The sequence below is a fragment of the Vipera ursinii genome, assembly GCF_947247035.1.
Source record: "Vipera ursinii genome assembly, chromosome: 1".
Lineage (NCBI taxonomy): Eukaryota > Metazoa > Chordata > Lepidosauria > Squamata > Viperidae > Vipera > Vipera ursinii.
Window position 1 is genome coordinate 75,849,444 of NC_139512.1, and position 27,248 is coordinate 75,876,691.

The 27,248-nt window shown below is 38.4% G+C and overlaps 1 protein-coding gene across 1 annotated transcript in view; it reads right to left on the reverse strand.

Moving 5' to 3' along the window:
- Window positions 1–27,248, reverse strand: part of CREB3L1 (cAMP responsive element binding protein 3 like 1) — a 102,390-nt gene that overhangs the window by 42,457 nt on the left and 32,685 nt on the right. The window contains exons 2-4 of the mRNA XM_083349561.1: window positions 14,545–14,773; window positions 7,596–7,756; window positions 1,208–1,286 (exon numbers count right to left, since the gene is read on the reverse strand). Coding sequence (XP_083205687.1) covers window positions 1,208–1,286; window positions 7,596–7,756; window positions 14,545–14,773 — 469 coding nt within the window. The remainder of the gene's footprint in view (window positions 1–1,207; window positions 1,287–7,595; window positions 7,757–14,544; window positions 14,774–27,248) is intronic.

The window sequence follows — 27,248 nt, forward strand, 5'->3', positions numbered from 1 at the left end:
AGTTTGCACTTTAAAATTATATCCAGAAAATGGAAATTGCTCCAATCAAATTGCTATGAAAGTCAACTGTCTTAAAAATTGTTCTTGCATTCTCTCAATTAACTATATGTAATGACAGGGCAGATATATGCTCCTATTCAAATGAGAAAGTCTAGTTTAATTACAATAATGCCTAATAGATAAGTTCATAAATTTTGATAGATGCTGTTGTATTGACCTGCATTTTATTTTCTAGAAATGCTGGCAAATATTAGTTAAAAGAAGATTAGAAGTAAATCTAATATTTCCATTGCTGATATGTCACGTCTTCACAATGCCACATACTCACAATGCCCATCACACCCTAGTAGTAGCCTATTTCAAAGAGATAGATGTAGGTGCTGGTTGCTACCTATAAAGCCCTACATGGCTTAGGGACAGGTTATTTAAGGGTCTGCCTTTCTCCCATAGTAATTGCCCAGCCAGTTTAATTCCACAGGGTTGATGCATTGTGGGTTCCTTTGATCAAATAGAGTTATCTATTAGGACCCCAGAAATTCTCCTTCTCAGTAGTGATTCCTGCCCTCTGGAATTAGGTTCCCCCTGAAATGGCTCCCACTTTCCTCTTGTTCAGAAGAGCCATGAAATTTCTTCACTCAGGCTTTTGTCAAAGGAGAGGGAGACTTCATATCATATCATCTGGTCTGTCACACCATATTTTATCATTGATCAAATTGACCAATTTCATGAAAATCAATCTTTGATTAAAATAATGCATTAAATTTGCACACTGCCAACTCTCTCCCAAAGATTGATTTAATCTTTGATTGATTTTATTGTAATTTTATGTTGTTTGATTGTTGTAAGCCACCCAGAGTTGTTGAGAGTTAGGCAACATGAAAATTTATCAATTATTTTAAGGTTGGTAGCGCAGTCAGCCAAATGTTTAAATTGGATTTGGCATTTTTATCCACTACGGTATTGCATAGTCAGCCAGAAGTTTAGACTGAATTTGGAATTTTTTCCCACCAATCCAGTCCTTCCCAAAGACCTGGGATAAGTTTGTTTGATGGTGTTAAAGGTATTTTAGCAGAATGTGCTTATATCATCATTATTATTATTTTGTCTGGAAGTTTATCCCAATAGCATAAAGGCAAGATGGTCTATAAAAATAATAATATGAGATTGGAGAGCACTGAAAGCTCATTGAGTTATCCAATTTTCTCACCGGTTGGCAGATTTAAAAATTGGTTCACTTCTGTAGGTTCAGCTTTGATTACAGGTTGGCTAGTCATTTCTATCGGTGCCTGTAAAAACAATTGAGAAAAGCATTGGGTTAGTGATTTTTTTAAATATCTTGCTTGGTAGAATCATAAATTTCCCTATGAGATCACATCATTTGCAAGGACTCAAAACATTGTTGCGTGAGGGAGATGGGCAGTGAAATTTAAACTCAAACAAACAAACAAAACATAAAACTGTGCTCTATCTTGTCATTTGCTTCTGGGGTCAGGCTACACACATCTCTCACGTCTCTTATTCTGAGACAATAGGGCTCCATACAAGGGTAGTGAGTCCATCGTCCTTCTAGAGATCACCTACACACTATTTTTACTATTCGTCTGTATATTATGGTATGTGGAATGGTAATAATCTGCTCCTTGCACCAACTGAGCCTCCTGGTAAAGAAAAGTGAACATCATGCAGAATTGATATTCTGCATGATGAAAGAGTGCATTGCACAGATATTGTTCCATGACTGACAGTCATTTTCCTACTATCTCCTTCCTGTCTCTAAAATGTCCACTTTGGCGATACAGAATACCCTCTACTGTTCACTGGATTTTCTGCAGGGCTATTTAACAGCTGTTTTTGATTAAAGGAGATGAAGAATTAACATGAAGAGTCATTAGTTCCCAGCTACACCAATGTGATCTTCTCTTTCCAGCTTTCTTTTCCCACCAAATGCCAGAGGTTTTTTTTCATTAAACAGATATATTTCACGCTGTCTCAGACTGTAAACATAGCCTGGCAAAGGAAGTTAATATGGTTTTCAAACACACACCACATAGATCTACATTTGGAAATCCAGGGAGTTTAAAGTTAAAGCAACAGAGGAAGTTTTGTGTACAAGTTTGATTTGAATGGTGTCCTTGTTTTTCCCCTCCTACTTTTATCCATAGTAAGTGAAAGGAAGATAACCCACAACTGAGTACAAATGAAGGGAGTTCTCTTACTTCACAGGGGAAAAAAAGAAGGCTGTAAAATATATATGAGAAACTGATTCTCTCACCTTTCAAAGGGCAGAATACAGTAAATGATTTTTATTGAATTGACACATAGTTCATTTTCTGAAACCTGTAGGCCCACATCTGATCAGACAAACCCTTTGAAAGTAATTCATTGGCAGCGAAACACAGTGGGAGGAAGTTACTACCCTATCTTTCAGGACATCCCTTGAAACACCACACTCTAATTTACACAAATTTAAATTGAAGTTACAATGAAGCATGTTGCATGATTGGAAAGCAAATAACAAGGAAAGGTATTTGGCGCTCCAGGTCAGAAGTTCTCAGATGCCTCTTGTTGACATTCCACACACGTTTACTGTTCCACTGGTCTTCTCAATAGGGATGGTCAATAGAAGGGGAGGGGAATGTTGTAAGCCACTTAGAGTAATCTAGAACCACGAGATGAGTGGCATATAAATAAATGAACAAATGAATGAATGAATGAATGAATGAGTAAATAAGTAAATAAATAAATAAATAAATAAATAAATAAATAAATAAATAAATAAATAAATAAATGTTTGTTGTACCATGGCTACTGAAAGTACTCAGTGTAACTCTGACTATGATTCTAAAACTGATAGAAGAGACAAAAGTAACAAAAGAAGGGGGAAAACTGGGAAAGAATGGTTGAAAAGACATTACAGGGGCTCTGATTTCTCATCTTGCAATATATACAGACCCTTTCCCAAAACTGGTATTTTCCAGATATCCTAGGCAAAAAGTTTCTAACTTTAGATTGCTATTCTAGGAGCTATAAAGGATTTTGCATTGACAAGGCTGTTGTGCTGTACAGTACAGTCTATACAGTAAGCTGGTGTACCTTAACAGTTCAACAGATGAAACGGCTTATAGGAAGATGATATAAGAAGGCCGATCCAATGTGTCTAAAATAAAATTTGATTTGTTTAAACTTTGACATTTCCATTTCAGCTTCTTGAATACTATCCTGGAATTATGCTCTTTGACAAGCATATTTGAAATATCAAGGAGTTGCTTCCTGAGGGGGAATGGCAGCCTCACATTCTCTGAAATGCAGAAAGCTGCTGCAGCTTTTGAAAACTGGATGGGAGATTTTTTGGTTGGCTTTTATCTCCCTGGACCAAAGGGAGATCAGAAGATTAACCACCTATGTTCCAGGCTGTTCCAGATGGCAGGGCCCTCTGATTAAACTGCAAATTCGGGTAGTTTTTTTGCAGCTAGATCCAGAAGCTGTGTTCTCAGGAGCCCTGGACATTCATCTACACCAGGGATCTGCAACTCTGACAACTTTAAGCTAACCAAGGAATTCTGGGAGCTGAAGTCCACAAGTCTTAAAAGTTTTGAAGGTTGCAGACTCCTGATCTACACTCATAATGGCAGCAGAGTCATTACAAACATTACTGCTTTGCTCTCCCTTCTCTTAGTCACTTTAAGAAGTAATCAATTACAGCTGAAGAAAGATTTCCTTTCACAACAAAGATAAGATTCTTTGCAATGAGTTAAATCTTCTTTTGAGGCTACAAGTATACAAGAGAAATTTTGGTTCATTGATCTTATTTAATTTTAATTGGCAAAAAAATCAATTAAAAGAGAATCTACTAAAGTTTTCAATGATTAAGGCGATGGTCTTTATTTTTTATCCTGCTATTTTTATTTTTATTATTTTTACTTTTAATGAAAGTGCTTTATACAATTCATTACTAAGTTGGTTAAAGAGAGTAGTCCAGCATGGAATGTTTGTTAATTATCTCTAAAGTTCTCCGTAAACAAAAGACTCAGTAAAGACTCAGATGTGACTCAGATTGTGATGTTTAGTTACCATGGAAAGTGCTGTTGTTATATTTTACCAAAGACCTACTCAGATCATCATTCTGTGAAATTGGTTTATAAAAAAGATATCTAGTCCTTTCAAATGGAAATTAAATGAAGTTTGCTACAGAAAGAAGTTGTTGAGAATTGTAAAAAGAAATTAAAATATTTTTTTGAAAATAACTTAAATAAAGATACATATTTGAGAATGGCTTGGGATATACAAATAAAGCCTTTATTAGAGATTATGTGATACAACATAATTTTGAAATTAAAAGAGAAAATACAAAAATTTGGGGGTGAAATAAAAAGAAAAGGAGAAGGAATCCTTCAAGGAACAAGTATCTCCCAACAAAGTAAGATTTTATAGCAACAGTTATCTATGTTAACAATAAGAGAAATGGAAATAAAACTGAATTATGCAGAGCAAATAAAATTTGAATTTGCGAATAGACCAATGAGATGGTTACATTATAAACTGCGAAGGGAAAGAAAAAAGAAAATGTTGATGAAATTACAAGAGCAAGATACTCTACTAATGCAAAAAAAAAAAATTTTTCCCCGATATTATTTTAATTTGCATAAAGGGCGTGATATTGTCTTGAAGAAAATAGATGAATGTCTTAGAGAACAAAATCTACCAGGGATTAGAAATGAACAAATAGAAATGATGAATGGACCTATAATGATAACAAAAGCTTCAGAAGCAATTAAAAAGAGTAAGCCAGGAAAGATGCCTGAACCAGATGAACATAGTAGAGTTTGCATTATAAGTGATTTGAGGATGAACTTTTACCACCTTTGCAAAATATAATGAATTATATTCTTCAGGGAGGCGATATACCAGAGACTTGGCAAGAGGCCAACGTAACATTAATACTTAAAGAGGAATAAAATTTGACCTGAGTAAGAAATTACAGTCCAATATCATTACTGAATAATGGTTATTAGTTGTTCACAATGATTTCAGCTGAAATATTTTTTTCGTAAGGTTCTGAAAGATATAAATTTTGGGAGGAATTTTATGCAATGGATGAAATCTATTTATGCTTCATAGATATAGCACAAAAATTATTAATGAGGATTTAACTAAAACAGGTGAGTTTGCTGTTTAGTTTGGATGATAGATTGGGTTTAGTTAAGAAATAAAAGGTTACTTGATTTAAAAGATAGAATATTATAATTTGAGATTTGGGCGGCATGGATGCCTATGGGATGATAAATCTAAGGTGAATATAGATTAAAAATTGTTATGTTATATTCTGAGATTACGGAATAAATATAAACAAAAGTTTTACCTGAAAATACCTTTATAATTTTCAGCACAAGAAGCATTTTATAGATGAGAAATAAGCAAACATAAATGGCTAGCCTACTGAAATGTTGATTTTTTTTCAAAGGGATTGTAAAATGAAACCAATGTTTCATTGTCAATGGTTTTCTTATGTGTAATTGACAGAAAGGTTTAAAGTAGATAAAAACATAAACATGTTATTGTTAAAAAGTATAAACAGTTGTTGAAATAGAGCAGGGGTGTCAAACTCAATTTCATTGAGGGCCGCATCAGCATTGCGATTGCCCTTAGGGGGCCAGGTGGGTATGTCCTGGGTGGGCGTGGCCTACTGGGTGGGCGTGGCTAGAGTGCGTATGGCCTACTGGGTGGGCATGGCCAGCTCTACATCGTTGGCATCAAGGGTGCCTATGGGGGCCTGGGCAGGAGTGGCACAGATCTGAGGGTCTCTGGCAGAAGGAGGGTCTCTGGGCCAGGGCCAAGGCAGTGGGGGCCGTTCCCTCACTCTTTCCAGGATGGCTTCGCGGGCCACGTGAAACCACTTCGCGGGCCGGATCTGGCCCCCGGGCCTTGTGTTTGACATGTCTGAAATAGAGTATTACACAGAAGACGAACAAGTGAAGGAATGTATAATGATAAAATATGCCAAAACTTTTCGCTATAGATTACAAATGGACCATTGAAAAAGTATGTGGTTGAAAGGATTGAAATTTACATTATGTTCTAGAATTAAAGGGAATTTTTATAAAATGACGTATCATTGGTATTTGTCACCAGAGAAACTGTCTAGAATATATACATGTATTTTGAACCTTTGTTAGAAATGTGAACAATATGAAGGGACATTTTATCATGTTTGGTGGACATGTAAAAAAGCCTAAATATTTTGTATACAAGTACATACATTAACTCAGAAGGTTTTAAAAGTTAAATTACAAATAAAACCAAATATTTTTCTGTGGATATTAATGGACAAGCAACTAGAAAAAAAGTCATGGAACTTTGTTTTTGTATGTGACAACTGCAGCAAGATTATTATATGCTCAAAAGCAGAAAGGCTGACAAACAGAGGAATGTTGATGAAGATGATAGAACTTGCAGAGATGGCTAAATTAACCGCTTTGATCAGAGGAAAAAAATGACATTTATGTTCAACTTGTAATGATTTGTAGACTTTTTCATGAAATAGAAAAATGTACTTAAGATTTGTGGTTTTGATGATTAGAAAAAAAAGAATAATAAAAAAGTGAGGTGGTTTTTTTTTGTAATCACTGATTAAGAGATAATTTTGTAATTGTACTTATAGTTGCTGAAAAGGAAATGGGAAATTTCTTCCTATTTTTTCTTTACAACTCATTCCATACTTTTGCTTTTTTTTCTTTTTCTTAATGCTTCTGTTGTCTGTGTTGTAAAACTTGAATAAAAAAAATATAAAAAAGAAAAGCATCTTTGAAACGTCACCAGCAGAAAGATTTGTATTTTTACAAAATAATAAAAATAAAGAGTAGTTCAATAGAAAAATACCTCTTCTTTTGCAAAATCACTAGCAAATGATGAAAAGGTTGGTTCAGTCATCCAGATGTATTGAACAATGACTCTTAATGTTCCCATGCTGCCTGGTGGTGATGGGAATTGATCAAATATATAATTGCAGCAGATTGGCATAGAACATTAGAAGTTGCCTCTCTTCTGAGAAATTGGCCATCTTGTAATTATTAAAATTATTCTATTTGAGAAGAGAAATAATTTGAATTCTATCTCAGATGTTGGCTTCATCCAGAAGGTTTGCATTATTTATAGACAAAACTGTTCTAAGCTAGAAACAAATGGGCTAGTTAACCTCTAGAACTTCTGCAGAAGATTCACTTTAGAGTTTCTATTTGGGGTGTATGTTTCCACTTACACTGATCATAACAATCCTGTCCACTGTTTGGACTAGCATCCCTAATAAAGGTAAGTATAGGTCCCATAAAATCTGCCATTTCTGAATCAGGATCAAAAGCCCTCTATCTAATTATCCTTCAACTGCCCACTTTTCTCTCTGCTATGTCACTTTTTAAAATGTGGTTATTTCAAATCAGCAGTGATTAAAATAAAGGCTACCTAGCCACTTTTTTAAAATTTTATTTTCCATCTTGTAGTAGTATTTTCCACCTTTTTGTTTAGAATGAAAGATGAAGAAATCAAGAAAAATGCCACGTTCTCAGGTCCAAATCATTCCAGATATTCGTGGTGCAACTCACCTCTTTGGGGGCTGGCAACCTTTGCAGTGGGTTAAGATTCATCATGGGAGCTGCATGTGTTGGCAGCTGAGTTTCAGGTATTTCTGGCACCATGTTCTGCTCCTGCTTCACCATGATGGAACATAGCTTGTGCTGGAGTGTCCACATACCATTTTCCAATTCTGAGAAAAGAAGCACATGACAGTCAGGTCATATTACCGTTGTCTATGAGAAGCACTGTACCATATAGTGAGGTGTGTTCTGTTCCACGACAGAAATAAGCCTGAAGGAACAAGGATTACAGCTAAGAAGCACCACAATCAGCTTTTCTTTGTTTCAGAATAGAACATATAGTCTATTAAACTCTAATACAGGGATATGATACAATTTCCAGGCCAAAGGCTACATTAAAGCCTTCCCAGCACAGCACATCCATTTTAGGCATTACGCCTCAGTTTAAATGATTTTAGAAGTTTTTTAAAAAGAAATGGGAAAATTCTGCAAGATCACCCAATCTTACCAGACTTCACCAGCCTCACCTGAAATGTCACAAGATCTCAAAGATTAAATCCAACCACATTTTGGCAATATTTAAACTTTTTTTAAAAAGACTAATATCACACAAGATGGTTGATCTCTCTTATATGAATCTGTTCTGTCAGGGTAGTCTGTCCTATACTGTTTATGAAAAAAGTATGTTAGTAGATTGACACAAGAAGTTTCTTTAAAACAAGGATGGACAATGTTTTCTGGGTTAGATTCACCAGGTCTAACTTTTTTTAAAAAAATTTTTTGCATGATTCTAGCAAGCCAGGGTGGGGTATTAAGGGTGAAAATAACAGCATTTGACCTCCAAGAAGCATTTTGCTCCCAACACATCCTTATTGTCCTATTTTAAACTCAAAAACAGTTTCACAGAAATGTGTTTATTTTGCTTCCAAATTTCAGCAGTTAAGAGTTCAGCCCATTTGCAGCACTTTGGGAGTTTAAGGGCAGAAATGTGAACATTTCATTCTTCAGAAGACTTTTGATCCTATTTTCATTCTTTTTTTCTGATTTAAGTTGAATGTGCACAGCTCCAATTCAGTCATTTTTGCCATCATCTTAGGTAGCATGATCTCAGAGTATTCTAAGATTACAAATGGAATATATAAAGAGGTTCTTGTGGATTTGAAGGGTTCACAACTGTATTAAGAGAGAAAAAGTGTAATGTTGCTATCAATCTTTCCTCAAAAGAGTAGAAATCCATACAGCAACTCTTATACAAATAAGGAAGTTCTTCATTTTGGTATACAGTATATACCAGTGATGGCGAACCTTTTAGAGACCAAGTGCCCAAAAACCGCCCTGCCTCCTGACTCGGCCCCGCCCCCTGCCCTGCCTGCTCTGCCCCCACCCACCCACCCACCTTGCCTCCGCCCACCCACCCACAGGGCCACCCACCGCCTTCACGGCCAGCCACAGATCACCCAGGCAGCCCTGCAGCACCATGGCAGCCACGCCCTCTGCCCATGCCCGGCAGCATCATCTGTGCACAATGGGGAGCAAGGGTGGAGTTTTGTCCCTGCTGCCCGGTTGCCATGTGCTTGGCTGAGCTGCTCTGCGCGGGCCACGCCTGGGGGCAACTCTCCTCCAGGGAGGCTGCTGGTGAGGAGGGGGCAGCAGGGGGAGGTGGGACTGGGGCAACAGTGCACGTGCCCACAGAGAGGGCTCTAAGTGCTGCCTCTGGCACGCGTGCCATAGGTTCACCACCACTGGTATATACTGTTCTGGAAAGTATACTTTAAGAAAACTAAACAGGTTCAGAAGAAAGCATAAAGATAACTCAGTATTACATAGGACAAGAGCAATACAGGAAAAGGTAAAATAATTGAGGTTAATTTGGAGAAAAGAGGAATGATAATAGCCCTCTTGAAATGCATGCATTAGTGTCACATACAGTCGTGTGAAAAAGTAAGTACAGTACATCCTCTTTGATAGGTAAAGGTAAAGGTTCCCCCGCACATGCGTGCTAGTCGTTTCCAACTCTAGGGGCCAGTGCTCATCTCCGTTTCAAAGCCGAAGAGCCAGCGCTTGTCCAAGGACGTCTCCATGGTCATGTGGCCGTCATAACTAGACACCAAAGGCGCACCGAACGCTGTTACCTTCTACTTGCATTTTTACGTGCTTTTGAACTGCTAGGTTGGCAGAAGCTGGGACGAGTAACAGGTGCTCACTCTGTTACATGGCACTCAGGATTCGACCCGCCAAACTGCCGACCTTCTGATCAACAAGCTCAGTGTCCTAACCCACTGAGCCACCGTGTCCCTCAATCCTCTTTGAACAATGTTGCAAAGAACAGCGGGCCAAAATTCCTTCACAACAATGTGAGAGACTGATAGTCATACTGAAAATGACTTTAAATTATTAAGTTATTGCTGCTAAAAAAATGCTTCTATAAGCTGTTGAATCATAGGGTGTACTTACTTTTTCACACATGGCTTCTTCATTTTGACTTTCTTTTTGTAAAATGAACGATGACATTGTGTAATATGTCATGTGATGTTATTCATCTGAAATTGTTTTTACCTACTTTAAGAACTGCTGAGGACCAGATGATTTTTACTATGTCCTGTTGTGTAAAACCATATAACTCAAAGAGAGTGTACTTTATTTTCACATGACTGTAGAAGACTATATAGTTCTACCAAGCAGGTTAGAACAGGAGCAAGTGAATGATGAGAAGAGCAATGGAAACAAATGGTTATGGTTAGAATGTATTTTAGAAACTACATTCACCTACTTTGATTTTTATCCAAGAATCAGAGAATGCAAGATATATCAGGCAGAAGAAAATCTTCAACAGGGTTAAGTTGTAGGTATAAAGTCTGGAAAGTTATGGCAAGACAATACTCCGAGAAAGCCTTTTTAATAGATATGTGATCCTTATATAAGCTCAGAAAGGATTTCCCCCAAAAAATTATAGCCCCAAAGGGTCAAAAAATGACTGTCTGATCCTATGTTAGGGATGTCTAGAATTCTGGCTTGAGCAATTTCTTTTACACACACACAGAGAGAGAGAGAGAGAGAGAGAGAGAGAGAGAGAGAGAGAGAGAGAGAGAGAGAGAGAGAGAGAGAGAGAGAGATTTAAATTAAAAACATTTTGTGCCCAAAGAAGTTCAAAACAGATTGTTTCTACCATTCTGTTTTGAGCTTAAAACAGTCCCATTTCCAACTCAAAATGTCTATTTCAAATTTGAACCAGGACTCTTTCAAAATTCCAAATATTTCCAGGATGGTCAGAATAACCCTTTCCTAAGTTGAGAGACTTATTCTGAATTTGAAGCAGAATATATTGAGCTCTTTTTTTTTTACTTCAAAACAGTTTGGTTATTCCTATTACATCGTTAAATATTTTGGGGATGGGAATGAGAGTTGTGAGTGCGCATGCAGTAAATGGTATCATTATAGCTATCAGAGAGCTGTTAATTCTCTCTGCAGAGAGCTGCATAAGGTCATTGTAGAGAGAAGAACTGTCAGAGAAAGCTCCCTTTTATCATGTCTTCTTCCATGCTCCTCCTTCCCACATTTCTCAATCTCCATTCTTCTGTGCTGCTGCTCAGAGCCATGGTGTTCTTATCATGCTCTAAAGAATTGCATTCCACTATGAAGTAGCTGGCATGCTGCTTCTAAAAGATGCAAGGCTGCGTCCGTCTCCAGTTTTACTGGTAGTTCCACCTCCTTAGTTAACTCTTTGGCTTAGAAAAGGAAGGATTTGGGAGGGTTTTGCACTAAGCACACGGCCCTTTATATTATACGCATTTATATTAACATCTAGAACAGAGGTCCCCAACCTTTTCGGCACCAGGGACCGGTTACGTGGAGAGAGGTTTTTCCACGGACTGGAGGGGGCGTGGCTTTGTGTGCTGTCTGCATCCTGTGGATGGGGCTTTCCTTGTTTGTGAGGATTGATAGCTGGCATGCCACGGTCTGGTGCTGGTCCACGGACCTGGGGTTGGGGACCCCTGAGCTAGAAGACTTTATAACAGAACGAATATCTAGAAGACTTTATTAACAGACCTCATAATTAGCACCTGGATATATAAATAGTATAGTATGCTGCATCATTTTCATTGCAAATAACCGTATTTACAGAATGTTAGATGTGAAGAAAACCGTGAGCAGGAACAAGAGGGAAGAGGAAGGGGGGGGGGAGGAATAGAATGGAATATCCAGAAACAAGCAGCACGTGACATTCTATGAACACTAGTGCTCCAGTGCTCCTTTTCCAGCAATCTTACTAAAATATATCTCTTCTAGATATTGAGGGGGTTTGGGAGAGTAACTGTCATCCCTCATCTATAGTCTGAGGTGAGATAGTTCGGTAACAGTTCTGCAAGGAGGCAGGATATTTTTTCGGAGCAGGACCAAGCAAGAATGACCTATGAAAAAAATTGTAGTGCTTTTGCCCCTTCTCTTCTTGATGTCTGGCAACATTCAGGCAGGATAATCTCTGACCGCTGTGGGGAAACATTCCCTGCTTTTATGGTTTTTTAGCTTTTTTTTTAAAGAAAGGTCTTTTTTCTCTTGTATATACTGAATCTGTGCCATTTCCTTTTCGGGCTGACGGTTGTCCTTCAACCACTCGGACACCCACAGGGTCCCACAAATAACAGGATCCTCTGCTAAGATTGTTCTAAAAATATCCTGTCATCATGAATCATCCTAAAATGAATTGTTTTAAAAATAGGTTTTGAAATGACTGTGCCTCTCCATCTCCTGCAGAGAAATCTGCTGGTAAAAAAGAAGCCCACTTAGGCCTCTACATGTGCCAATAAGCATTAACTATAAGCAGTAGCTTTCGTTTGGTCTACACCCAAGACAGAAGGATCAGGGAGGGGGTGCTGATTTCTTTGTATGCACACCCAATAATCTCAGGGTCCGTCTCAGAGGCCGCCCAGAGCTTGGCAGTGGGGAAAAAGAGGGTAAGTTGACATATTTTATTTAACGTCCTTTCCAGTGTGAGTATTACAAAACTTTTCAGGGCAATATTATAACAACAACAACAACAACAACAATAATAATAATATAGCAAAACAGAAGAGAAAGAACTGGAGAAAATCAGAAATACAAAGACCTACAAATAGAAGTAGAATGATTGTAATGAAAGAAAGAAAAGTTAATAACAATAGTAATAGGCTCCTTGTGTGCAATCCAAAACATCTGGAGCACCACTTGAATGCCATCAGCATTCAAAGTCACCACTAGCCAATTGCAAAAGGCAGCTTAGTTGGAAAACCTTACATCCTGCAACAATACTTTTAAGACTATCAAACAGTATCTGCCTATCCCAGGTCCTTGGAAAGGACTCAACAGGTGAGTAAAAATGCCAAATCCAGTCTAAACATCTGGCTGAATGTGCATTGAACCATAATAATAACCTCCATAGGTAAATTGCTCCATTCATATATAAATATTACTAGCATAAAATTATTTCTTGTATTTAAACAAAATTTAGGTATTTTTCCCCTAGTTTCTGTCTACAATGAAGAACAACTCCTGACTATGGCACCCTTTTGAGAATATGGAGCACTTCTGCCACTGCAGGAACCTGCAGCTATGATTATAGCTATTAATAAAAATGCCTGATTGCAGCTTTGCTAGTAGCTGTAATTTTACCACCAGAGCTTACAGGAGGCTTTTAAATGCAGAAGGAGTGGTGGCTTTGCTGCAAGATTATTTCTCTCATGGCAAATATAGCAAAAGACCAAATGAATCTACACAGCATCATATACTGAAAATGTGAATTCAGGAAGAGAATACTAGCAACTTCTCTTTTGGATTTTTGTTAGTCTAGGACTTGTGACAGCTCACCTGGCTCGTGGTGTTTGTATGGGGGCAATCGTAGATCAGTTTCAAACTCTTCAGAGATTGAGGAATGGAAACAGTGGATAGAAGGAACCAGAAACAAATCAGAATTAGTTCCCCAAGGGAACTAATTTATTTAGCATTGTTCGGTAAAAAAAACCAAACCTCTTTGGCAAAGAACACTGCTTTAAAATGTCTACAATAATGTTGTGTGAATAATGAGAGGTAGTGAGAGGTCAGTTTCTTGGACAATATCCAGGACTTAAATAGTCAGTTTTTATATTAAATGACAGTAAGCATTCTCCTCTCTTAAAACAGTGAGTTATTGGCTCTTTGCTATGACTCATGAGGCCAAAACCTGTGTTTTGTCTGTTTTTGAAGACCACGATGAGAAATTAAAGGTCAACTGTAGTATTTTTTATATCAGAGCCCAGCTTTATTTTTATTTTTTTAAGAAAAATCTCTATTTCAATTTCCTCCATTATTGCTGTTTTCAACAAGGGAGACTATTAAAAAGTGAAGTTTAGTTTCTAATTTCAGCTTGTTGATATGTGTATCACTGTCCGATGCATATTTATTCAAAGGTATGTCTTACTGTATTCAATTGGACTCACTTCCTAATTACCATGTTTAAACAGTTTAGTATTCCATTATTCCCCCCTCCCCCTTTCTTGAACTATCCCTTATTTGGTTTAAGCACAACCACTCGTCTTCCCCAGATAACTTGTGGGGCTTCCTGATAATACATTCCAAAGAGAGAGAATGTAGCAGGCAGATAAAACCAATATATATGTTTCCGGTCTGGCTCAACTCTTTTTCTATTTCCAATAGCTAACCGAATAATGTCAGCTGTCTTATCATTAGATGATTCAAATCAGTTAAAAACGTATTAGATTAAATGCCTGGAACCAATTTTAACTCTGGACCGCTCTTAATGACACAGGAAGCAGGGGCAGTTTGCTAACAGCAGATTGTCTGCTTTCAAGAGAAACAGCGCTTTGGAAGAAACACATATTGGACCTGCCTGTGTCAGTATCATCCTTTCTCTTTCACATCAGCAGAGGACATGATGCGGTTTGGGCATATACTTCTGGATCAAAGCCTTCAGGGTTCTTCTACTCACCACTGGCATTTTCTTCTGTCTTGACAGGCATAAGAGGGCTCTGTGGAGCAGAGTCTCCACTCAGGGAGTAGCTGTGCTCTGCCTGGATGCCAGGAGTGGGAGGATCCAGATCCATGTCCAGCAAAGGGTTCTTTTCCACCAGCATGGGGTCATCAAAGAAGCTGTTGAACAGTTCATTGGAAAAGTCCTCCATGTTCTCAGAGAAGTGGTCAAAGCTCTCGGAGAAATGCTGAGAAAGGAAAGAAAAGTGTGAACCACATCATCTCCATGAGAGACTAGAGGGCCTTCTACTGAAATGTATCCCAAGCAGACACACTGCAAGCCAAATCATTTGGATGAGAAAAAAACTATATTCATCTTTTATTGTTTCTGTTTTCACAGCTTCAGAAGAAACTAACCAGCCAAAATCCACAATGAAGTACAGGCCTGCCCATTTTCTTCACCTTCATTAAATACATTTTTATTCTCTCTGTATTCTGTCTGTTCCTACAACAAGCTCATGTTGTATTGAAATGCATTAATTGGAACACCAGAAATACAGGTTTGAAGTATATTACTTTCTTTTTACTTCGAAGCCTTTTAAACATATTTCCTTACAACTCTCATCAACTTCATTGGTATGTACACTGTGTTGGTGTTCATTTTTCAAACTATCAAAACATCTTTATTAGGTTTCTGTGTAGTGACAATGATCAAAGGCAGTGGCGTAGCGTGGGTTGTCAGCACCCGGGGCAAGGCAAGTAATTTGCGCCCCCTAACCCGTGGATTTTAGCACTCGAGTCTGCCGCAGGGAGCCCCGCATCCTGGGCGTCCGCCGCACCCCCCACCCACGCCTCCCCCGGGAAAAGGGGGAAGGTCCGGCATCCCCTCCCTCACGTGCGGCAGAAGCGCCGGGACCCGAGGCCGTGCCAGGAGGCGGGCGGCACAGCGGAGGATATACAGAACATTCAAATAGAAGGAAAATATGTGCATCAATAAGACAAAACCAGATTTACATATATTATTCCCCTCCACTTGAATATTCATAAATATATTGGAGCAATATTACTTTCCTTCCCTTACGAAGTAAGCCCAAAATTTATGAAGTTCTACTTCTATTTACAACCAATTTGACCTTAATCTACTTGGTAGATAGAGAGGCAAAGTAGTTAACAGGTGAACCAACAGCAAAGTTAAAATGTCAAAGCACTTTGTTAATAATCTATATTCTATTTTACTTCTATAAAGCCTCAAACAGCTTCTTATTTACAGTAAGTTACACAGTGCCTGCTCATTTCTGTATCTGTCAACTGCCCCACTCTGATAGTCAACAAGAGAAACTCCTGGGTTTATTTTTTCCTCCAAGAGAATACGGTACTGAAAAGCCATGTGGGTACAGAAGTGGGAAATCCAGTTCTAACATTTTGCTTGTAAAAGTCATAAAACAAATTCCTCCTTTCTTCCCTGGATCTCCCACTGTCCTTTCAACATCAATCAGTTGCATTTGAGTTGTTTTGAGAACGATCTCAGAGAAGTGGAGGCAATTAGAGCTCCCAGACCTGTCACTTGACCTAAAATTATTTTATTTCCTCCGAACATGGGAACGGGGGTGCCCAACCTTCCGGGAAACACCAGGATCTCCCAGGCGGGGAGCCGGGCTGCGCCAAGAGGTGGGGCTGCGGGGCAGGAGGGGGTCTTGGGGGAAGGATCTGAAGGGGATCGGAGAGCCGTTCGTGGAAGCCGCAACCCAGGAGGAGAAGCGAAGGCGCAGCGCTTCCCACGGAGCAGAAAAACTCGCGAGGAAAGGCGGAGACTCGGAAGGGGAGGGGGCGCAACTGGGGGAAACCCACCTGGCTCTCCCAGGAATCCCTCCTCCCCTTCCCGCCCCTCCTATTCCCTCCCCCTCTCGCGGCGTCCTTGCCCACCCGGCGCCCCTCCCCCGCCACAGGAATCCCTCCTCCCCTTCCCCCCCGGGGATTCCCCCCTCCTGATTGCCCTCCCCCTCTCGGAGCCTCCTTGCCCACCTGGCACCCCTCCCCCGCCAGGGGAACCTCCGCAGCCCTGGCGTAAGAGGCGTCGAGAGAACAGGAAGGGGAGATGGAGGGGCAGGAAGCTGGATTCCCAGCCCCCCTTTCTCCTCTCTAGGCGCAAAAACTCTGCGCTTAACTCCTCCGCTGAAGCGCTGCGGGGAGGGGCGACTGGGGCGCCGCCGAGCAATGCTAAAGTGCTCCAAGCGGGAACAGCAAAGGACCGTCACCCTTCATGCAAAGCCCCAAGACCAAAAACTAGGATCCAGATTGAAAAGGAAAGTTGCGTGTGCCAATCTGCACCTCTAAATGCAAATTAGGAATTCGTCGCCGAGCGCGCCCCCCCAGATGTTGCGCCCGGTGCGGCCGGCCCCCCCTGCACCCCCCACGCTACGCCACTGATCAAAGGCATACATACCTAAATTATTTTTTTATAAAATGCAGTTGGGGTATCATTTTGATATTCTCATAAATATAACTGTGAAATTAAATTGTTATATAAACCATTTTGTAGTTTGAGGATGGAACATTATTCATCATGAAAAGAGATGTTAAGGATTACTATGAAACTTATCCCTTCACTGCCTTTTTTTTAATACAGCATATCCATTTGTGGAACGATTTGTCATATAATACTTTGGAAAAACCTTGGCAGAAACTCATGCAGCATGATACTGATATTTATTCAAAATACTGTTCAGTATTAATACAGTACAAAGGTTTGTTTTATAATGTGATCCAATTCTATGTACCCTCAGTGCAGAGTGGTAACTTGAGAAGCAGACTGATCATTAAAGAGTCTTGAGCATCTTATTATACATGTTTACAATGAAAGCACATGTCACAAGTCACAGTAAAGTAGTGATACTTATAGAAGACATAAGAAGTCATACCTCTGCTTCAAATCATACTTTTAAAAAAGTGCATCCATTTCATACACATCGTTTTAGCTATGTCGGACTGCAACTGCTGTATCAGCAGTACAATTCTATTGAAATTCAGTGAATCATATTGTTTGCTTTTTAAACACACACACACATACACATCTATTGCATCTTCACTTTCATAAGTAATAAGAATCAAATTTAATTAAAAACTCTGTAATAATTCATAGCTGTGTGTCCACATAGATGCATCGTGAAAATAGCCTTCAGGGAAATCTGTCAATTTTCTCTTGGCAAAATCCCTTTTCTCCAGATAAAAAATGAAGATGAATGAAAACACTTTAAAAATGATTTTGGACACGCCCACTAGTAAAATTTACATTTCTGCTAGATTGAAATATATATTAATTGGTAACACAAGAAAACTAGAGTCTTTGAAAAAGGTGGTATAGAAGTATAAAGTTTATGGAGATTCTCAATTCAGATCATGGTTGTCCCAAAGGTGCTTTTCCAAAAGGCAACTGGACTTCCTTGGTTTTTTTCCTTGAAAATGTTTCACTTCTCATCCAAGAAGCTTCTAACGTTTAAAAGAGAATACAGGAAAAGAAATAAATATTACCAGCTGAATGGGAAGGGGACAATATTGATGGACCAAATTACAAGGAAAGAAAACCACTAGTGTAAATTAAGCCCCTCCCCACAATCTTCCTTGTTGGGAGGAATAAACATATTTTTCTGTTTCATGATCCTCGTATCTGAAAACGGTACTCCATACCATCCTGTGTGAATGATGTTTATTGCAGGAAACACTATTATAAACATTGTTATTTCTCTTAGCACTTATCAGTTATGGAAGTTATAGTTGTTTCAAAAGTTGTTTTCTTATCTTCCTTAGTTTTTTAAAAAATTATCTTACCAGGATATATTTCTTAGTCTTTTGCAATTTAAAATATGTTGCCATTATCTCTTCACTCAGTGACTAAGTTCTTCTGTTCCTCACATTCTGCTGAAAATTGTACCCCCTCCTATTCTGTTCACAGGACTTAGCTGTCATATAAAGAACAGGAACACTTTCACACTATGTCCAAAATCAATCCATCCATTAAACTTTAAATAATGCAAAACCTGAGGAACTTAGAAACAAATACTATATATTACAGACAGGGCCACAGAGATAACAAGAAGACACCTCTGGATGCATGTGAGTTCCAAGGACAGTTATTCCTGTTCATTTTTTAAATATAGCAATACATTTAAATGCCTGTAAAGAAATGTAACCAAATAAAAAGTACTATTTTTTAAATCTAATAGTTGTTTGAGCACAAGGTTATCTAATATCTGCAAATATTTGGCTTGTTGGCAATGTTTAACTTGATTTGGTCATACCTCAATGATTGAATAACTCACATTCAATAAATCAGAACAATGGTTGAAATATATATTAGAGGCTTCCAGTTCTGTTTTTGTTTTTTGTTTTTTTGTAAAATCTAGTCTTCCAGATTTTTTTTAAAAAAATCTTGAAGTAAACCTGAATCCCTATCTGGTAGATAGACTGGAAGCGCTACATTCTAAAGAATATTTGTCCCTTTGCAAAGGAAAGTAGATAATATTAAAATCCCATCCATTGGGGAAAAATTCTGAAGAGCTAAAGGAATCACTCACCTACATTTTACTAGGACATAATTCATGTTTGGTAGGTAGTTTTGGCCAGAAAGTGACCACCAGCTGGAAGGAGACACAATAAGAAATCAAATGTGTTTTTCAAGTTACATTATTATTTATGATGACGATGGTGATTTATTTATTTGTATTTACAAATAACTCAAGGTAGCAAAGATATTCAACATACCTTCCTCCTCTTATTTTCCCCACAACCTTGTGAGGTGGGTGGGCTAAGAGGAAGTGATGGGAACATATAGACTCCCGGTTTCTATACCAGCATCTTAACCACTTAGATCAGACTGGTTCTCCCATTTTTTCAATGAGATTACTGAACAGAATTCCCTTTCAGTTTGTTGTCTGCAAAACAAAAGGAACTAAACCAGGAGTAGGCAACCTCGGCTCTTTTATGACTCATGGGCTTCAACTCCCAGAATTCCTGAGTCAGCATAGCTGGGAGTTGAAGTCCATGAGTCATAAAAGAGCTGAGGCTGCCTACCCCTGATACTAAACTGTTTTCTTGCATCTTTATGTTTCCTCTTCTCCTCCATATTCACAGAAGCTCCACTTTCATCAACATATCTATGAAATGCTAGTTATACTTCTAGATTAGAAGATGTCCTTGTGGGTTTGGATGTCATTCCTTATCTATGGTGGGGAGGGAGGCACTCTAGATAGCATTGACTTTCATCTCTAACTCCCATCTTTGTTTTTCCATTCTCTTTTCTGTTATATACATACTTTTGCATACATACAAAACATAAGAAGAAAAGAGTTGGGATTCTTTCATTTTAGGATGTCTTTTAAATAATGTTAGGAGCTGTTCACTACAAACTTCTTTGGGACAGTGGTGGGATTCAGCCAGTTCACACCACTTTGGTAGCTAATTTTTTGTTGCCCAGGACCAGAACGGACTTCTGGACGCATCATTCACACAGAGAACCGGTTGTTCACATATCTGAATCCTACCACTGCTTTGGGGGATACAGGAACAAGATCTTCTAAGTATGTTTAAGCGGCCAAATGAGGGAGGCTGTTCAAATTTATAGTACGGCATTGGAGGAGAAAGTATTAAACATTTTCTCTGTGCTGTTTTTTAAGAAAACATAAATACACGCACAACATATGATTCCCTTTGGACAACAGTGAAAAGCTTCAGGGGCAATTTTCACAGATCAAATAACAAATTACTCTAATTCCATATCATCTGCAGATGATATCTAATGTGCATCAAATCTAAGATTGGGAGAGGCATAGGTCCATTTAGTCCAATATTGTCTACACCAGTGGTTTTCAACCTTTTCTTCACCACAGACCCCCTTTAAATACTTTTTGTTGCCATGGACTCCCATGACTTAATTCAAGATTTAAATCATAACATTTCTTCAAGCCATTGCAGACCCCCTGTGAGGACATTGTGCCTCACCCCAGGGGTCCACAAACCACAGATTGAGAAGCATTGGTCTACTCTACACTAAACAAGCAATAGTTCTTCACACTTCATATTGGTCTGATGGGTTTGGGTTTTATTACTGTTTTTATGTAATTTATTTATTGTATTTGGGCATTATGGTTTAATCTGTTCTTAATTTTTGTATTTTGGTATTTTAGTATTTATTGCCCTCTTCACCGCCTTGAGTCCTTCGGGAGAAGGGCGGTATACAAATTAAATTAAATAAAAAAAAATAAATATTACTGATCACATCCAATGCCTGTAGAAATTTGGGTTATATGCAAAAAATTAACTGTATTCTTACACCACACTTATCCAAGTCATGTAAATAGATGTTCACGCAGCATGCCTAGCTTTTTTCATGGCTTAGGATGAAACGCAAACCAAGCCTGTCCATTCCATTTACATTTACATGATTTAAATTGGTAACCTGATCATCTGAATGAAGTCATTATTTTCTGTAGCAGTGGATAACCTTGGAATTCTCTAGTGATGAAATCTGGAAGTTGTATGCTGAAATAGCAAGATACACCAGATGCTCCAGATATCATTCAACAACTGCATATTTATTTCAGATTTACTGTGCAAAAAATACATTTATCTTGAGTTGGTATTTAGAAAGGAAAAGCTGGTGTTAGAAAAGGAAATGCTTTAGATGATGACATAAAATGTTCGTAAGTGACAGATGGAAGCCAAAGAAGGCTAACTAATCTTCATGTTGCGATACAGTATATGATCTTTTTATTAAGCTATTTTTTAAATCTATAGCCATAAAAAACTAGTTACACTGGGTTACAATGTATATAAAACTTTAAAAAAATAATACTCCTTTTTCCAAGTTTCCTGACAGGTTGCAAGAAAGCTTTTCTGTGCGAAATGTAAGAAGTGAGAAACTTCACCTTCAACCCTACTGAGATTAAGCCTGATTGTTTCAGTTCACTCATTCTTGAGCTTTGGCAGCTCGTTAACTAGCTGACTTCAAGCCAATCATCCTCTCTCAACCCAATCTGTCCCACAAGGCTGTTGTGAGAAGGAGTGCTGTGTACAGCACATTGGGATCCTGGAGAAAAGGCAGGATGTAAATCTGATTAACTAAATATTTACATGAGAACAGTATATACGTACTTAGATTCACACATTGTTTCTTCAATGAGCTGTAATGGCTGGATACACGCATTATACTAACTAGAGGATAAAATGTGTCTTAGAAACCCAGTGGTTGAATTAAGCTAAAACAAAAACAAAATTCATTGCAACTAACAGCCAGTTACTGGCTCAGAAGCAGGAAGACTAATGAGATAAAATACCATCACACCTAAGTTTTACTCAGAACTAATGCGCTTGTTTTAAAAAATATGTTTCCCGTATTACAATTATATTGCCTGCCTTTTTTAAAGATAGCATCTTCAAGGAAAAGATAGGTATGAATAAATATTTAAAGTGGTGGTTTATATAAACTGCCAACAGGAGAAAAAAAGTACCCTTTTGCTGCTCTGATCTTACTTTTCTTCGGCACACACTAGTTCTTTGCTTTATCCCAGGGTGCCAAAATCCCTTCAGTCTTGCCAAGAAAAAGACAGAGGCAGGAGATGACCTGAACACCCCGGATACAGGCAAGCGTAAGTTCCTGTTCCAACATAAAGATCTGTTTGTTTTATTCAAAGACAATATCATTGTGTAAATAAATGCCAGGCAATAAGAAGGATGCAGAAATACTGGTATCAATGCCATTTACCAAACATCGGTCTCCAGCTTTGTTCTTAAAAGGATAAAGGGAGTGTAGTTAAAAAAAAAACTCTAGTTTAATATATACTCAGTCAATGGGACTATGACAGAAACCTCAACATGGAAATATTTATGCTTTCAACTGCATCTCAGTTGTCAGCATTGTGAAATCTTTCAAAATGCACACAAGAGAGATACACACAATTATTCAAACAGACTGAGTAGCTATGAATCTCAAATGAAACTATATAGAATCTTTAGGTTGCTCAAAGAAATTATCTCTACAATGCTTACAAGGAAGGCGACATCTAATATCAATGTTTAATCATGTTACTGTTTCTGAACATCAAATGCCCAAATTTATAAGATAAACTTATCATTTCTACTAACACAGTTGCTTACTTGTAAAAGGTTTATCTGTATTTTAGAAGTTATACATCTGATACAAGGCAATGGATTGTACCTGGGCATTTTTAAAAATTAATCTCTGCTAGTTAATCCACTGTAATGTGGTTTACTTAACATGATGTCATGAAAGTTGGAGAAGAGATAAAATGAAAATCTAAAAACAAAACAAAAATGAGAACATCTAGATTTGCTAACAATCTTTAATATATTTTATTTAGACTTTACCATCTTTCTATTTAGATGGATCAGGAACTCAAAAACCTGATTTGCAGATTTAAAGAGGATTCAGGAATGAGTTAAAGAATTTGGTCAGATAATTTGGATAGCTGTTTTGAGAAAAGTGTTCTTGTGAACTGGGAAAAGGTCTAATGGCAGTTCCAATATAACATGTTGGCTGGGAATTATAGGAAATGAACTCCAAGATAATACTAAAGCACCACCTTGGGAAAGGCTGCTGTATACATTCTTTGTCTATATTTAATGAGGAAAACTGTGGGAGAATAACATTTCTTCTATTTAGCAATCTAAAATATTTACTTCCATGGTGTATTGTGCAGTTAAAACTGGAAAGATGGGCAGAGAATCTCTGCAACATCTTCATCAACCTCTGATGTTACTTTTACATGAAAATGCCTTCTATTATCTCTAGCCTACATGGTTGATATATGACTGGCTGAAATGATAACAGCTCTAGTCCAATCAACACATTTGGAAGATGCTACACTGGGGAGACCTACCCTAAAATGTGAAAGAACATATAAACAGAAGGGTTTGATAGTATTTTTGATTGCTGTGACAGGGAGCCATGAAACTTAAAACCATACATTCGTTTTATACCTTGGCTTTTTTGTCATTTTATTTGTTTTGCCAAAGATAAAACTGAAGCTTGTTTGATTAACTTTAGAGCACGGGTGTCAAACTCGCCACATCATATGACGCGTTGCGATGTATCACGACTCTTTTTGCATTGCCGGCAATTGGGGGGGCGGCTTCGGTATGATGAAACTAGCCCACGGGCTGGCAGTTTGACAACTCCTGCTTTAGAGTAACACTAATGTTGTATTAAACTTATATACACTATAATTGATAGAGAACTAAGGAGGTAACCTATATCCAAATACAAGATTCAGATGCCAGAAAGATGGCCAAATTTTTCATACCCATCATTGCTCTTTCTAATATTTCAGTGGGGAAAAGTTCCAATGCTGGCATATTCACTATTTTATGTAAATGGTACATTATTCTACAAAGGAATGCTATGTGGTAAATCCACACCTTTTGTCTTTTAGCGGGAAAAAATGTTGGCCCCAAATTAATTGCTTACTGGAGTACAGTAAATAGTTCCCAACTACCACCAATTTGTTGCTAGGACTAACACTTGTTGAGCCATTCAAACATTAATTTCCATAATTAACTAATATGATCCCCCATGAAACAGCTTTTTGTAGGGTGGGACAAACCTACAGTATATACATAAGAGAAATATGGATGCTAGTGATGATTCACAAATTGATGCTGGAAGGTAATAACATTAAATCTGTAATATCCCAAATGAGTGCTTCATAGAAGATGACAAGATTTGTTATCTCTTGTCTTAACAGACAGAACCAGGTCAAATAGGCTTAAATTACAAAATAATAAATTTAACTGAATATTAAGGAAAAATCCTTGACAGAAAGCAGAATGGAACCAACAAGCTAACAGATATGAAATACCCTCAGAGAAGTCTTGAGAATGGAGGCTGGACAACCATATATTGGAATATTCTTCCTTTAGATTTCCTGAGGGAAACAAATGCTAAAGCTTGCGACTATCCAGGACCTCATATGATTCAAAGAGTCTGTGTTGTTGTGTCTTGTGATGCGTCACCTTCCTCAACTATGCCTTTCCCTTTTATCTCTGACCAAGTCCTCATTTACCAGATTAGTACTAAAACCACATATTGGTTTTAGTTTCTTCCTGGGTCCCACTCCAACAAGTAGTTTGCGTGCTTATTGTAGTTTATGCTCTGACATAAGGCATAATTATGGCAATTGCCAAAGATAGTATAAGGAGAAGACACTCTTGAAGGGGGAAAAAACACTCCTGGCACACTTCAAATCTGAAAATTCCATTTAATTTCAGGCAAGGCAACAGATGCAGGGATGAATCACAGTTTATACATGGAGGGGGTGAATCAAGGTTAAAAAGAGTTGAAACCTATTAGGCACACCCCCAAGTGAGATTACAGATCCTCAGCTTTCCTTTTTCTAAAAGCTTGTTATCTCCAATGGGTGGAGTTCATATTTCCATGCAAAACCATAATGACCTGTCAGTGACTCAAAATAATCAGCAAGAGTGCAAATCTAAAGCAATAGCACCCACTTCTTTATTATTCCTTATCTTCCTAAATATTACTTTCTAAATGTATCAGACTGCAACCTAGAGTTTTCCAAACCCCAAGGATGGCAAGGGGAGAGGAGTTAAGACCGAAATGTTACAAGGACTCAAGGTTGGAAAAGGATGATCTAGTGGAAAAGAAAAGAAAATGCTTATTGAGCTTGTAGCCTAAAACCTTTTTGAAAGAGGATACTATGCAGGATCTTCTCTGTGGTTTGAAAATATATTTTATGCAAAGATGTTATGCTGATTTAGTGTATAAACGTGGTACGTAGTACTTCTGCTTCATTACTGCTTAGGCAAATTTCCTAAATTTAAACCAGGAATTGCAAATTCTGGCCTCAGATGTGGCCAAGCTACAACTTCCAGCATCCCTCAGTATTCACCATTTAAATGTTTCATCACATTTTTGTTTCAATTGATAACATTTGGGGTTTTTTTTAATGTTTGAATCCATATGCATTTTTATGCTAGTTTCTCCTAATATGTAGGAGCTAGTTTTTTTTTCTTTAGACATATACGTTTTGCCAGCAATTCTTCCAATATAATGCTTTTCATGTCTGCTTTTACTTCATGCCTCCATTTTATATGCAGTTTTGGGAGAGGCAAACTATCTAGATTTTTTTTAAGAGAGTTCCAGTTCACACTGGGAAACTGGCTGAGTTAGTATAAACATGTGAATTGTCCCAAGTAGAAAAATCTTTTGCCACAGGCTTCATAGAGCAACAACTTTTCTGAGACTACACCAGCTGGTAAAGTATCATCTACCATGAGACAAATACATGTTGAGAATCGAACACCCTCTCTTTGTGGAGAAGGTTGCTGATTTTAAAGGATGGGTGGGAAAATTAGAAACATAGTGTAGGAAGTCAGCACCTCCCCCCAGAGAAGGAAATATCGGGGGAAATATTAAAAAGGCATATTATATTTCCCCAAAGGAATAATAGAAAAATTTTAGGAGAGGCAGAAATAGCCCAGTCTCCCCCAGGCAGAAACTGAGCAGGCCAGCTCTGTAGAAATGCAGATTTGATAATCCTGGGCCACCTATTCATAAGCAAAATGCTTTCAGTCACAGCCCCAGTGAAGCAGGACATGACCTTTAGGATGTAATAGCATTAACCCACCACCATTAGAATACCAAAAGCTCAGGTCAAAGTACGGGAACAGAAACAACCTCAAACAGGAACAACTCCAAACACAAAACTTCAAAAAGGTATAAACACCCACCCACTCCCAGCTCCAGTTTGTCAACCACCCCAGAAACATGCTGTCTCACTGAAGTTTCTGGTAACTCAATAAACAGAACCTTTCCTAAGCAGTCTCCATTTTGTTTATTCCCGGCTTGGACTGGACCCTGATGATTTCTCTTTGAACAACAGATTCCACATCTTCTGTATCTCCTCACTTTCACCAGTGTTTTGTTTATCTTTCTCAAACTCTTCCTCACTCCTTCTTCACAGTCAAGAAAAGCCCCATATGTGTTCCCAAAGCAACATTACTGAGGAGCAGTCATGGTGGGGACAGCCAAAGTTCACTAGCCCCATTGTGGGACTATGGATTGTCCCTTTTCCAAGTCAAAATTTCAGACTGCTCCTTCCAGTCAGCTGTCTCCCATGCACTGACTGAGAGATACGAGGTGTATCCCTTGCTACGACAGGTGGGAACCATTCTCTAAGCATAAGCTACCTTTAAACTCCCTAGGAAAATCTGCTCCTGTTTAAGCTATCTCATTCCTGGAGCAAGCTTGAAAGACTGCCAAGTGACGGCTGTGGCACCCGTTTTCCTTCTGGGATGCATGCAGGATCGAAAGAGGCCTCCTAACATATTTCCACCACATGTTCTAATTATTGCACCCTCACAACACACACACACACACAGAGAGAGAGAGAGAGAGAGAGAGAGAGAGTGAGTGAGTGAGTGAGTGAGTGAGTGAGAGAGAGAGAGGGGGGTGTTTTATCTCAGGAGTCTGGGTGAAATATCACAAATATGAACTATTCTTCAACATCTTTTAGATACAGCTTCCCTCACCACCTTCAGATACAGTCCTGATATTCCTACATTAAAATAAAAAGAGAGCAGCAAAAAACATTATGGCTGGATGGGAGCCCACATCCAGAAGATTTAGCCTCTCTGCAACTCAGAGGTTCTCCTCATGCTATCCAACTGTGCCAAATCGGGAGGGAATTCTTA